At 37.7% G+C, this 15,209-nt stretch overlaps 1 protein-coding gene across 4 annotated transcripts in view; it reads left to right on the plus strand.

Annotated features, from left to right (window-relative positions):
* Positions 1-15,209, plus strand: part of CTDSPL (CTD small phosphatase like) — an 86,878-nt gene that overhangs the window by 56,721 nt on the left and 14,948 nt on the right. The window contains exons 3-6 of one of the 4 annotated variants that reach the window (XM_061997314.1): positions 880-912; positions 4,305-4,358; positions 7,577-7,678; positions 13,019-13,075. In XM_061997314.1, the coding sequence (XP_061853298.1) occupies positions 880-912; positions 4,305-4,358; positions 7,577-7,678; positions 13,019-13,075 (246 nt within the window). The remainder of the gene's footprint in view (positions 1-879; positions 913-4,304; positions 4,359-7,576; positions 7,679-13,018; positions 13,076-15,209) is intronic. The other 3 variants (XM_061997315.1, XM_061997316.1, XM_061997317.1) reach the window with 3 other exon arrangements.

The raw sequence follows: 15,209 nt of genomic DNA on the forward strand, positions 1-15,209 counted from the left end.
CCCCTCTGGGCAGCCTATGCCACTGCTCCATCACCCTCACAGTAAAATAGGTTTGTTTTTATATTTAAGTGGAATTTTTTGTGTTCCAGCTTCATTCCATTACCCTTTGTCCTGTTGCTAGCTACTATAGAAAAAAGGGATGTCCCAACCTCCTGACACCCACCCTTTAGATATTTGTAAATGTTAATAAGATCTCCCCTCAGTCTCTTCTTCTCTAGACTAAACCTCTTACACATCTATGAGTTGGTGACACTGTGACCATCCTTTCTCTGGAAGCTTTCTCTATGTCAGGTCCCGGGATGAAAAGAAAAGGTCAAGTTGGCTAAGACTGTCTTGCCTTCTCCCAAGTACAATTCAAAAGTGAGACTATGGGATGAGCACTGATACTGTTGCCTCTTTCTGAATGAAGAAAATGGGATTCCTTGGACTAGTTTCTCATCATTATGTTGCTCTTGGACATTTTGCTATTGCCTAATGCTAATCAAGTGAAATGAACTTCAAGAAGTGGGCTTCTGCCCTGCTACCAAGGTCTGGCTGAGCCTTTTGATGCTGCAGTGAAAATAGACTAATATACCCATTAGTAGATCTTAAAGCTGAAAAAGTTACAGTAAATACAGTTACTTTCTTATTGTCACCTCTATGAATCGTAGCATGGGTTTTACCATTCCAGTCTCCTAAGAACCATAAATTCCAATATACTAACAGATCATTTCAGCAACTAAAATGCGAGATGCTGTTTTTTTTTTTTTTGACCCTGGTTTCTTGAATACTTTGAACTTTTGATTTAAAATGTTTGAGTGCTTCCTTTACTGCTTCAGACCTTTGTTCTACCCATTACAAGCCATTACCCTTACAGTGATTTTTTTTTTTTTTCCCCAGGGTGACCAGATGCAGGTCATGCCTATACCAAGTGTATGTATTTTTATCCCTTTTTCTTTGAATAATTTTCATAACTTTTGCTTTCATTCATCTTACATTACTGTCTTAACAGATCTGGTTTGTATTGCATGTTAACAAAAGAGTTTTATGTTCTGTGTTGTATACTCAGAGGTGAATTGAACTGGACACATTGCACAGGGACTAAAAGAAGAGTTTGGGTTTTATGTTGTTTTCATCTTGCATCTCAGTTAAATTTGTTTCTGAATGTTTATAATTTTGAAAATGCACAAAGTAGTCTGAAAGTCAAAGTGGCTTGAGTCAACTTTTGTGTCTGTTAAAATATCATCACCGTGTGAGACAGTTGCAAAAACCTTTTCTTCTAATTTTTTCCTGTATTCTGGTTGAAAAAAAGAGGTAGAAAACGCATAATTTGTTTGAAATGAGCCACTTTAGGAAAACAGAATACACTGACCAAAGCTACATTACTGCATTCGTTCAAGCTGATGCTTTCAGTATCAACTGCTGTTTTATGGGCTTTAATACTGCTTATCTTCCCTGGATTAAACTTGGAATGCTGTTTGGCATCTGAATTATTTTTCAAAACTAAATAAAAGGGAGAGGAAAAAAAAGTTCTTCAGACTGAGGCTTTTAAGTGAATTAGGTTTAACCTTTTTTGGTCAAAAAGCTGCTCTTTTTTGCTTGTTTTTTATGTGCACAAAGACTTAGACTTTTTAAAGCTGAGGATAGTTTTTGAGCTCCTTTGTTGTTTATGTTATTTTATTATTGCAGAATTTTCCAGGAAATGGCAGGGCTGGTGTATGGAGTTTCAGCCCTCTCTTGAGATTTGATAGCCCCTAGAGACCTAAATATTCCCCAAGATACCCTTTTTTCCTCTTTCCCTTCTTACGTAGCCCAACATTACAAGACTTCTTTTAAGACCCCTGCCCTTGTTGTGGTGCAGTAGTGTCTGGTCATCACTGTAACTATGCAGATCACTTTCCTGCTTCACTACTTTTCCTTGGATGTAAGAATTGTTAGCAATTATGCTTTCTTTATTGCTTACCTATTATTTCTAATAGGGAATCACTTTTAATATGGCTCATGCATATGTTTGCATGTATATGTATATATACACAAATCTGGGAATAGAAAACTGGATGGATGAAAACACTGATTTTTACATTACTTTCAGATACCTGCCAGATTCTGTTCAGTGACTGTAGCTGCTCTGCTAGTAGTTACTTGAATGTAAAACACATTCTGGCCTTACCCTGACCTGGAATAAAAGTTTGCCTAAGAGTGAGTGTAGGTATTAAAGAAGAATTGAAACAGAACAAAACATTGAAATGACACAGGAGTAGGGCTTTGTCAGGTACAAATATGAAACGAGATACTTTACTAGAACACTATCTTTCTGATGTTAAAGCAATGCTCTGTTAGATTTGGGTAGCAAAAGGAAAATCAATGACTGAAGGAGTTTCTGTTTTTTTCTTTTCCTCTTGGTATCTCAGCTGTAATTTTTCTGACCTATGTTCCAAACACTGTAATGAGGCAGTAAAATTAACTTTGCAGTCATGACGTAGAGTTCTCAGTGAGCAGGTGACTTTAAAGATACTCTCTCCTCTTCTCCTGTGCCATCCGATGCCTTCTTCCATCAGGACATGCAAGAAGTGTTGTCAGGCAACCATTGCCCACAGGTAGTTGTGTGACATCTACTCTCCCAGTATCTCAGTGCCTCTGTCTATGAGACAGAAGCCAGAGCCTTAGTACGTAATAGTCTAAATAAAGATAGAAGTGAGCTGCATGTGGAGAAAATAGTAGCAGCAAAAAGGGAACACTGTGTTAAGAGAAATACCTAAAACATACAGCCCATTACATGGGTTGTTTTTCCTGAGTGCCAGAGCCCTGAGATTCACTCTTCAGACAACTCTTAACTGTGTATTTAAGCCCCATTAAGGCAGAAATCTTTGATACCATGCTACATGAGATCAGGGATGAGAAACAGGTTGTTTGAACTGTATGTATTGTGCAGAACAGGAGAAGAATCTTCAGATGCAGAGTGAGCTTGGCCAGTCAGACATTGACATTTTATACAGCTCATTGCAAAAGTAATTACTTCAGGTATTTAGAGTGACTCTGAAAAGAGTACTGCTCGTCCCCCACTCATGAAACTTATTAAAGTTTAAGCCTTCAGTCAAAATACCAGATTTTCTGGAGCTTTATTGTGCATGTATAAAATCTGGGAGTGTGCCAAGGTCGTCTGTTTGAAAACTTCCATTGCTTTACATACATTGCTTTGTTTATATATGTGCAAGTCGGTGAAGTATGTCTTCTGCCCAGTCAGACTTTTCATGTATTAATTGCGTTTAAGAACTTAACTTAATATGAATTTTCACTTGGTTATTGTTAAAGATAACTGCTAAGCAAAAAAGAGTCCAGTTTGAAGTTAGTTTCTTCAGATAATGGAAACAGTGTAACTTTGGGGTTTTTTTAAAGATGAACTTTATCCTGTTTGTATCTTGTATTCTGAAGCTGTTTCCACATAAGGCAGAGATTAAACAGCAGTGCAGTTTAAATGTTTTTTCCTAATAACTAAAAAATTATTTAATTTTAGGGCTGAAATAAACACAATGAGAAAAAAAAATCGTACCAGGTGATGCATTGTGATAAACCTGACTTAAAACATGCAAAGTGTAGATTAAGGTGCCTGGGCTTTCATGCATTTTTCTCAGCTTTGTTTGGAAAGGAGTATGGTAGAGAAATGATAGACCCACAGCAACTGCAGTACTTGTTTTTATCCTTTTGAGCAGAAAGATAGATGGAAATAGAAAGCCATACTTATGCACCTTCTTAAATGAGTTGGAGTGTCCATTTCTCTTGTTCAATTTAAAATCCCATTATTATGGAGTAGTAACAAAATTAGCCCTCAATCCCTGCAAAAGTAAAGTCTTAGCACTGGGATATTGTTTCTTCCACTTGCCCCTGCCTACATTTGGACAATTTCTCATTTCAGCTTCTTCTAGAAGAAATTTGGTGAGCTGCCTATTGCATAACAGGAGCTGGCATTTCTTGGCAGCTGTGCTTTAAGTGGGAATAATTTATCTTCTGTTAGAGTGTTTCTGTGCATAACTGCTGAGAGAAGCTTTTAGCTATGTAGAGTGCAACCAAAAGTGTAAATTGAAGGGAACATGAACAGCAAATGAATGTGCTGCATTTAAGCTAGGCAACAGTTCCAGTGTACAAAGAAAGGGCATATTAATTTTGATACCTGTATCTGGAAAACATGTGCCTACAGGGAGGAAAGGTTGTGATTGTTTTGTACAGTAAATTTCAGAAAGGTTTGTGTTGACCAGCTGTTTATGCTTCAACCAAAAGTCCTGTTTTCTTGCCACCACCCCCTTTTTTTGTTTTGTTTTTTTTCTTAGGGAATATACTATTTCCACGGGACTGAAGCAGTGCAGCAGTCGTTTCACTACAAGGTCTGTTAAGCTGATAAGCCATGAGACCTGGCTGGAATGCATAAATCCCAAACAGTGACTAGTTTAAAAGCTTTAACTTGTATGTCTTGTTGGAATTGAAGACCAAGCTAGGATTTACAGTACTGAGATACCACGTGTTATTTTTCTACTGAGTTCTGTGGAAGTCTGTAGTCTTTCAGAGAGTATTACGTAATGAATAAGAGTTGCTGTTTGCCACAATTAAATACTCTTAATCATCTTAGGTATCTTTAAAGCTATTATGTTTAAAAAAAGAAATTATTGAACATCCAAAACTATTCACTCTTAACTGTGATGGAAATCTGTTAATTAGAACTGTTCTTGGGTATGTCTCCATTAGTGAGGAAATTAAAATACAATATTGAGTAATGCTTGTTTCTGCCTAAAAGCTTTCTACTCTTGGCATGTGGAATTTGCTTTAGTTCAGAAAGCTTGAACAGCAGAACAAATGGACTGATAATCCTGTGTACAAATTCTTTAAGTTTCTAAAGCCTCAAAAATGTCATCCTTGTTCTAAAGTCCTACACCAGACCTTTAGCAGTCTCACAACTTGTAGTGCCTTCAGCATCAGAACGGTTTCCTTATCCCTGTTAGGTTATCGGGCAAGTGGGTTTTCAAAGTTGAGGGCAACAGAGATACAGGTTTTTAGATAGAAAGTTTATTTCTCCTCATCTTCACATGTGCAAACCTTTGATGAAGTGTCTTTGAAGACAAGAACAGATTGAATTCAAGAAGTCAAAGCTTGTAGGAAGGTTCATGTGCCCTGGTGGGAGATTTTCCCTGGGAAAAATCTTGAGGTGTAGTTTTTTTAGATAAAATTAGGTCAACAATTATACATCTCCAAAGGCAATATTGAAAAGGGAGATGAGCTCTAGCAGTAGTCAGCAACTCTGTAGACAGAGGTAAGTTTGTTCCTCTTCCAGCCACTGCTTTTGAGAAAGCAGAGCTATGGGTGGACGTAGATGATGGACACCAGCTGTCTCTCACCATACAGTCAAGGAATTCAGGCTCTCAGAGTTCAGGGTTCTCACATTTTGCACTCCTTGGTGTATGTCTATCCTTTCCTTGATGGTGGGCATACTAGTTTCCAGACAAAAAAAGAGATACCTGTGATAAGACAGTGCTCATCTTTTTTCATATGCATAATTTGAAATGAAAGTGTATCTGTTTCCTTAAATGTTCTGTGTAGAGATACTTTCAGTTTGAAAAAGAGTTCGTATAGCAGAAGAAATTACTGCCTTTGAACTGCTTGTGCAGGTTAACTTAGTCAAAAATTCAAACTAAACACTAGTAGTCTTAAGAGTTCAAAAATCAACTGCACTATTCTTTAAAATAAGTACACTTAAGATATCATGAGATGTTCCTACCTTCTTCAAAGACAAGAAATCAGTAGCAGAACGTAGGTTCTGAAGATTATTGTCCTTGAATGGATTTGATTTTTTTATTTTTCTATTTCAGGAAGCTTTTAGTCTGTTTAGGTTGCAAGTCTGGATCCATCTTACTATGAAAAATTGAGGTGGCGTGCCTTAAATACTTTTCAGAGTTTGAAACAGGAGAAACCAGAATTCCTTAGATTTGCTCCCAATTGCAGACAAGCAGAGACAGAACTGAAGCATTTGTAGAAGTAATGTATATGTGGGACTGTCTGTGACCTAGAGTGTCCTATAAATTTTGGCCTGATTAAGTGACTGTGATGGATGGATACTCTAGGCATTAAGTCAAAGTTACTTTTTTCTCAAAGGTCATCGTTAGATGTGTGCTATGAGAAAATGGCAAAGCAGCTTCCATTTTGGTAGCTGAAGAAACCGTTACTGATGTTAATTATTAATTGTAAGGAACTAAATAAATTCCAGTGAGCACTCCTAAAAGTCTCCCTATAACTTACACTTTAGCTAAAGACACTTTTATTTAATTCCAGAATCTCATTTGTTAGTTACTTAAACAAGAACTTACAAGGAATCATTGGCCAGTGTCCATCAACTTAACGATGATGTCTGAAGTTCATCAGTGGTTAATAATCTGTGCTTGGTGCTGTAGGGTGTTCAGGGGGTGTCTAACTCATCGATTTGTCACCTGCTGACTGCAGAGGGGCTGCCTCAGATCTCTGCAAGCACCTTTGCAAAAGACTATTGAAAAGAACAAAAAACGTGATAGAGGCATCCTTACCAGAGCAATATTGTGTGAACAGATAAAAGGATAGCAAAAGAATGAAGTCAGAGCTCTACATTCAAATCTTCATTAATTTAATTTCCTCTCCATCTTCAGCTTCTCCCTATTGATACTTTTCTAAAAAGCTGTTTCTTTTCCTTTATTTAAAAAAAAAAGCCTCTAAAGAGTGAGTGGCAGCAGTGTTTCAGCTCCAAATGGAAGCATTCTTTCCCATTTCTGTTATTTCTGGAAGTATCCAGTACCAAAGTGTAAGGAAAGACAACTGTGTTGCAAATTGGGATGTTGAGGTGTGGGGAATGAGTGATCAGAAGACTCTGTGACTATCTGCATTGCTTTCAGAAAAATTGTCAATTCATGGAATTGGTACCATTTTTCAGTAAGAGCAGCATACTGTAGAAGAGCCTGGTTTACATTCTTCCCTGCAACTTCAATACCTTGATTGGGAACCAAATTCATACAAAAGCTCTTGTTCTGCACCCTCACAAGTGGAAAAAATAAGAGTGAAGACATGTCCTGGAAGATAAAATTAGTCATGCTATCTTCCTTCAGGATTGATTTCTCCACTTTAGCATCATACACAGCAAACAGAAATAATTATTTGCATAAATATCAGTCGGTGTGATATGGCTGGAAACAGCATTGACTGTGAGTAGGATGACAACAGCAACCAAAACTGAGGCATTAGGAAGAGGGTCACTGGAAAAAGATATCATTGTAATAAATGTCCCAGTTTTCTCCAGTTTTTAGCTAGTGGTACTGTTCTACTATTTTCAAGTGCTTTGAAGATCATTCTAAAAAAGTCTCTCAAAAGCAAACAAAAAAAAAAACCCAACAACCAAACAAGTCTATATGGGCATTGCATGAGCCATTTCTTCCCATACATGTACAGCGAGCCCAGAAAAACATTCAAGTCATGTATTTCAGGGCCTAATAATTACTAGAATAGTAATGTGACAGTAGAGTGCCCTTTCAATAGAGGTTTTACTCTTTTTTCTGTTGTTGTTGTCTTCCTCTTTTCTTTTTGTTTTTAGCCACCAGCTAAATACCTCCTGCCAGAACTGACAGCATCAGATTATGGGAAGAAGTGTGTGGTCATTGATTTAGATGAAACTTTAGTGCACAGTTCATTTAAGGTAAGTAAATTCCAAAATGGTTTCTTGCAACTTGAACCTGTCATTGAACATTGTAGGAACTGTTAAGCTGCTTAACACCGTAACTTGTCTTATAGGCTCTCCCAGGATGCCTGGCAGTTCTCATTGTTACTCCTATGATTATTCATCCTAATTAGCTGAAGGGGAGTAACATGGACGTGGTTGTTTTTTTAATTCTGAGAAAGCCCCACTGACTGCAACAAGGCCTGGAGTAGTTACTGACTTTATGGCCCCTTAGTTCAGGGAGCTGCTGGAGAGAGTTCAGCGCAGGGCCGCAAAGACCATGGAGTGGAGAATCTCCCTTATGATGAAAGGCTGAGGAAGCTGGGGCTCTTCAGCTTGGAGAAGAGGAGACTGAGGGATGACCTCATTAATGTTTACAAATATGTAAAAGGCAGATGTCAGGAGGATGCAGCCAGGCCTTCTCAGTGATGTCCAATGATAGGACAAGGGGCAGTGGGTACAAGTGGAACATAAGAGATTCCAAAGAAACACAAGGAAAAACTTCTTCACTGTGAAGGTGATGGAGCACTGGAACAGGCTGCCCAGATGGGTTGTGGAGCCTCCTTGTCTGGAGACATTCAAAACCCACCTGGATGAGTTCCTGTGTGACCTACTGTAGGTGGCCCTGCTCTCTGTCAGGGCAGTTGGACTGGATGATCTTTTGAGGTCCCTTCCAGCCCTTAAGATTCTGTGATTCTGTGAATGCTAACTACTCCAACGAGGACCCATATTTTCACTGGTACAAAACTTGTTGCTCTGAAAATACAGTGTCGTTTTTGATGTTTAGATGATGCCATAGTTAGTCAAGGAGAACGAACATTCAGCACAGTTTTCTGCCAGGTAGATAGATATCTCTTAGGCCAGTAGATTTTGAGCACCAGTGATTGCTGTGCTCTGTTGCCACAGAAGATTGCTGTCCCTGTAAGGCTACTGTCCCAATTGCGGTAAGCATTAAGTACTTTGCTTTCACAGCGGTAAAGCAAATAGCTGTTGCTGATGAGTCAGTCTTCTAAAGCAACTTTTATAACCCTTCAGATTGAAGCATATGGTGGAAGTAGTGGTATTTTTCTATTGTTTAAGTAAGGCTAAAGTTAGAATAGGAGGATTCAGAAATACAAATAACCTAAACTGGCTCAGACTACTGACAGTATTTCTGATTAACAAATGTCAGATGGGGTAAAACATCTGCTAGTTTTACACTTTGATGGGAGAATTTATAAGAATCAATAGTAGTTTCCTTACTAGTAGCAAGCTAGAGTTACCACCAGCTCTATAGACTTCTAGTTGTGGTTGTGCTCCATTTTCCACTGCTAGCATTTTAATCCTGCAGTACTTAGTGGCCAGGATTTAAATATGCAAACTGTTATTCCTGTTGTGGTTAGAATTTGCAACAGCCTATCCTTGTTGACTTAAAGACCTTATATGGAGATGCTAGAACAAACATTCTTGTGTGTCAAACTGAAACTAAGATTGTTCTCTGCCTTTGTTGTGCCTAATGGTATATAACAAGGTGTGGTGTCATTCAGGAACCTCTTAACCTCAGTGCCAGATCCTTGTCTTCTGTACTCAAACTGCAATTGTGCTTGGCACTTTTTCAGGAGGGATGAGAAATGTAGCTGGATTGGGAAGGGAAGGGCCATGCCTTCATAATTAAATGAGAGTCAAAAATAAGCAGGAAAAGCTGAATTTGAAAGTCTAGATTTACATAAAAATAATGAAGTATTAGATTTAGTGTTACGTGAAATGTAAAAGATTACTTTCCAAACTGTGATTTTTCTGGTTTTTGAAGCAAAGTGAGGTGGTTATCATTTTTTTTTTAAGCATTTTATTAAGCAAATACATGTTTAATGGTTGATGTAGTGTAAATCCTTTCTTAGAGGATTGAGGTTTGCCTTTATGGCAGAGTGCTTTTTTTTTTAGTAGACTTATTTTAATCGACCCATTTATTCAAATGATATTTAATGGGTATGTAAACGATGTTGAATAGGTATTTGAGAAAAATCAGAAGATCATTCTATTTAATCTTGAAAGATAATGTTTTGTGTGACCTACTCTAGGTGGTCCTGCTCTGGCAGGGGGACTGGACTAGATGATTTTTTGAGGTCCCTTCCAGCCCTTAACATTCTGTGATTCTGTGAAAAGAAAACTAGTCCTTTTTTTTTTTCTGTGAAGTTACGCAAGTGTAGGAGTTGAGCATCTTATGGCATTATTGTGATGTCTAGCCCTGTGATGGGAGTATGTAAGAGAAAACCAAGTGTTGGAGGAGATGCCTTGTGTTGTTTAGTGGCTGTCACTGACAGTCACTGACTGGTGTGGTTTGAGTTTTGTTTCATAACAGAAAATACTCCAGCTGAGGTAAGGCTGTTCCAGTCATCGAAAGTATGGATGGATTTCCAGAGGAGCAGGGGGTTTATGCACGCTGCTCTGCCTGAATAATCAAGTTACTTCTTTTTCTTTTTGTTGTTTTTCTGTTTATTTGTTGTTTGTGGGGGTTTTTTCCCCGCTAAAACATGTCTGTTCTCCCAGTCATGTCCCCACTTAAAAGCTGTAAAAGTATACATAAAACACAACCAGAACATAACCAGAGAGGCAGAGTATTTAAAGTGTTCTTTTATGAAAGCAGAAACATCTGAAGGAGGGTAATTCTTGTCTTTTTGTGCCCCTGCATACTTGTGAAACTTTAAGGAGGTACTAGTCTTTCATGTTAAGTGCATATTAAAGGAGCAAAGTTTGGGTTACTTTGGCAATAATATAAAAGGAGTAGATAGACATTATAGTTATCACTCTCATCATAAAACAATAGTAGCAAAATCATGATTTGTATAAAACATGAGTTTGTATAAAATGAGTTAAACCACATGTAAGTCTGGAATGTAGTCATATTCAAAACTGGCTATTAAACATTTTATAACCTTTAAAACAGTGAAATTTTTTATTAAGTAGGAACGGTTCTAACTGAAGGAAAGATTTTCAATGGAAATACATTGTCTTCTTTCACACTCTCTCTGTGGTTTCTTGTTCAAGGCATGTACATGCTTCACATGTGCAACCCCAGAAACCTTTATCTAGCAAATTGCTGCAAACTTTTCTCCCATCATCCCAGAACCATGATGAAGCACAGAACCCTAGTCTGTGCTCTGTTATCACTTGTGACAACAATAAAGCTATGTAGTACCAGAAGTGTAAGTGGAGGAAGCAAATATATAGTTAGGAGTAGTTTGCTTAGGGTTACAAATTCTAAGGATGAGCTTTACTTGTTAGCAAAAAATGTCTAAACAGAATGTATTTTCTCTGACATCTGGTTGGTGTTGATCCTGTTAAAGTTTAGTGAGAGCTGGAGTTTTATCAGTGGGCTTCAAACTCTGAGCAACTTGTGGTGACCTTTCCTCTTTCTGCTGCTACAGAATTTACTTGCTTAAGGGAGTCATGCATATATAAATTCTTCAAGTGTGTGCAAGTCTCTTCAAAGTATGCATGAAGCTGACACCCATTTGAAAACCGGTGACTGAATCTTACTGACAGTTCATTTGTGTTTCTTTTAAGGTGAAGCTTCAGGACATTTATGTGTACCTGTTCTGTGGCTATTGGAGATGCTGCAGAGTATCTTCTCTGAGAGGCTCCCATATGTCTTTTTCAGAAGCAGAAAAGGGATATATCTTGGAAATTGCTTGATGTCATGTAAAAAAAAAATGCACTCTGTCTGTGGGTATTTGAGGAATTCTTTAGAACATACTAGTGCAGTGATCATTAACAGGGTAGAGGTTTTCCAGCATCAGCTGCTCTGGAGGTCTGCTTGCCCATACTGGTTGGTTGGGATGAGTAGATTCAGCGTAGCCTTTCATTTACCCTCTGCCACAGCCCTTGTAGACATCAGGACAAACCATCTTCCTTGTTTCTTCACTGCTGAGAGAATCTGTTGCCCTCTGTGTAAATTCTTATGGTCATTCTTCTCTCCTTGCAAGAAGGTTAGTTGACAGTGGGATTAGAATCTTGGTTTTGCAGGGAATGGGATCAAGGTTAATGTTGTAGGATTCTTTTTTTTTCCTACTATTTTTCACAGAGTTCCTGGTTAGGCTCACCAGTTTGTGATCTGCTTCTCCATCTTTCTACGTTATCTGCTTTTCTGCCTTCTTAGCACCCCTTTGTTCCCCACCCCAAGTGGATTTTAAGGATATTTCTGGTCTTACAGATCCTGCAGGGACAACTCCTTGATGGTACTCGAGATCAGTCTATTGGCTGATCCAGAAAACCATGTGGGAAAGTCTGTACTAGTCTAGCAAGCTGAGTGAAGATGTTGTCCAGCCTTAGCTTAGTAATGCCGTACCAATTACCAGCCAGACTACTCCCAGCCTCCGTTTTAGGATGTTATCCACAAAGCATGTTGTCTGTTAATCCACTGTGTCAAAACTATTTTTAGCAACTCTGTGTCTTAGCCACTTCCAAGCTGCAGGCCACAGAATGAGTTGCAAACTTCAGCTGGGCACGTTTACATGCTGAAATTTATTTTTGTACCAATGGGTTCTGCCAAGTTTGATGTCCATTTGAACTAGTAAACATGGTTAGCAGTACGTTCCCTGACTGCCACTACTGTCTAGCCAAGACTAGACCGTGCACTCTTAAACTGTCTACACTTTTCTGCCTTCCAAAGTAATTTTACTTGACCAAGATTTTCTTAAGACTTACTGAGAAAAGATAAGTTGTGTTCAACAGGCTAGAAAAATTGATTCAATGACTTGGACAGTGTGCCTACTTTTCCCTTCTGAATGAAAATGCAGTTTTACATTATTAATTTGGTTGGTATAGCATATTCTTGAGGTATCATATCTTGAGACTTGTTTAACTATACAGTCTGAGTCTTCTTGCAGCTTCTGATTCAAATATAACCATTAGGTATTTCTTTTACCACTACCTTTATTTTTAATGAATCGCTAATGGATGACCCAGAGTAGAATATGTGAAGCACAGAGCTGGATTTCTTTTTTATCGGGTCTATGTGGATGATGACAGAGTTGTCCAAATAGATCTTTTTCCTGGTAAACACACTCAGTAGTAGTGGAGTTATTCAAGCAGTAGAAGATATTACACTGTGTGACGCTTAAACACATGAGAGAAGAGGGAAGTGCATTATCTGGTGAATACAACTGTGTGAGGCTTGTGACCCCTGTGAGTAAAGGTCACACATACAGAGTGGGTCTGTAATCAATAATGTGTATTCACTGTTCCTAAGGAGTAAGTGCTCTTCTCTGTTACCCCCCTGAAATGTTCCCTCTAATGATCTTAATTTTTAATGTTGATTTATTTCCTTGTCATTCTTTCTAGCCAATTAGCAACGCTGATTTCATCGTTCCTGTAGAAATTGATGGAACCATACATCAGGTAAATGCTGTTGTTCCTTTAGGCATTTTTCTTGTCATGGGACTGTCCTCGGAGCTTAACTTTTCTCCATTTACTGCTTTGCATCCAATAACTTGGCCTTTTGCAAAACACAAAAGCTGTGTCTTCTGGAAGGTATCATCAGACAGGTTTGATCAGATCTGTCATGTGTAACTGCAAAGTCTCAATTTTAAACTCTTTCAGCTCCCCAGAATACCTCCCTTAGGCCTTCAATACTTGACTCTGTCAATTTTAAAATATTGTCGAAAATTTCTAGGCCCTGGAAAAAAAAATAACTATTTCAATGCTGTATCTCTCATTCACTCTACAGATAAACAGAACATAAGTTGTCTTTAATATTTGTTGGTAGTTCATATGAATGAAGTTTTATGAAAGTATTAAGAAGATACATTTATGCAGTTTTTGTGGCAATCTATGTTTAAATTCTGTCCCCTCTTCTTCCTGCAAGTAATTTAAGTTCCTTTGATGGGGCTTTCACTACACTTCAGCATCTTAAAAAGATCTGGGTAAAGTTGCAAGACTAGTTTTTATGTCTTACCCTTTACAAACTTTAGTTAATGCTCTGTGAAATGGTTTTCAGTAAATGCGAAACTCCCATAATTTGAAAATCATGAATTCACCTTCATGTGTGTTATTTTGTCATGTCTTTAATCAGTAGTCATTTCTGGAAACATTAAAGGAAATAAATTTTAGTGTCATAAATTTTCCTCTTCAGACAGACATTAAAGTTCTTGCTGGAGACAAGTTTTGCTGGTTAGTGTAAAGTTGAGCCTTTCTGATATGTGAATCTTGCAAATTGTTTAAAACTTCTTCCATTGGTAGTGGTAGGTTAAAGGTGATGGAGTTACTGAGTTGCAGATTTTCCCTGGCTGTGATTTAATGGAGATTTTAAATACTCTAATTTTTGAAATGTTATCCTTTATATGGAATATTTTTATTTGGACAAAAGGTTCATATTTTGATATTGGAGCAACTGGTAGATTATAAAGTTAGTTTATAGTTTTGTTTGATTTCCTTTTCTGAAAACCTTTCATGTAATTGTCACTCTTAAAATAATTACTAAGTATGTCAGTGGACTGAAATGTGTTTTAACATGGTAGTTGTTCAACAGTTTCTACATCGTGTCTGCTTTATGTAGAAAAAAATCAGTAGCTAAGGTACTTAAAACTGTAGTGTTCACCAGAGCTGAATGCTTAAAGCACCTAAGTGTTACTTTGGGAGATGTATATTGTGATATTGTCTGTTCTCATTTGATGTGGGCTTTAATTTTCTCTCCTGAAACTTTGTAGTATGCTTTTGAAAGAGAATAAAATAGGTTGCCTAACAATTTTGAATGGCTTGGGATTGTGATCACTTAGCTTCTCAAGGTTATATATGTACATTTTGAAAAAAAAACCCAGTAAAAGACTTATTTGGGCCTTACACTCCAGCACTTCAAAAGCCTGTTGATTTCTTCAATTCCTGCTGCAAATTTTCAGGTTCCTAACCAAGTGGAATGCAGTTGAGCACTCAAGATGACTGCAAATGGGGGGAAAAAAACAAAACTACTAACAACTGGTCAAAGGGTATGAATTTGTCTGTACCCTAAGGAGGAACACTACTCTTTATAGAGAAGGTCAAATGAAGTTAGTCTCTCTCTGTTCTTTGCTGGAGACTTCCTGTGTAGTTTTCAAGGAAATTGCTTAGTCTATTTGTCTTTCAAGTTCTTAATCTCTAAAATAAGTAAATATCTCAAATCACATCTGGCTGTTGGAAAATGAAGTTATGTTATTATGAAATTAGAAATGTAAGGAATTTGTGATCTTTGAAAGGAAATTTATATGGTATGCAGAATAGGCAAAGCCTTGGAACTTCCCACTTTGAACCTGGAATTTTTTATTCACTCTAGAGCAATTTTTGTAATCTGTCTAAGTTTGTCATCTGTATAATGCTTGTTTATTAAGCAGGTCATATACTCGAAGGTTAGTCTTTGACATTGGGAAATACTTTCACCCATTTAAAAGATCCCAGGGTATGTGAAGTGTTGTGGAACCATACTGTCTGTAGTGAATATCCCTGCCTACTTTGCCAGGAAACAGGAGATTGTCTGACAGCATATTGTCGTACTTGAATTCTG

Source organism: Colius striatus, chromosome 5 (genome assembly GCF_028858725.1).
Source record: "Colius striatus isolate bColStr4 chromosome 5, bColStr4.1.hap1, whole genome shotgun sequence".
Taxonomy (NCBI): Eukaryota; Metazoa; Chordata; class Aves; order Coliiformes; family Coliidae; genus Colius; species Colius striatus.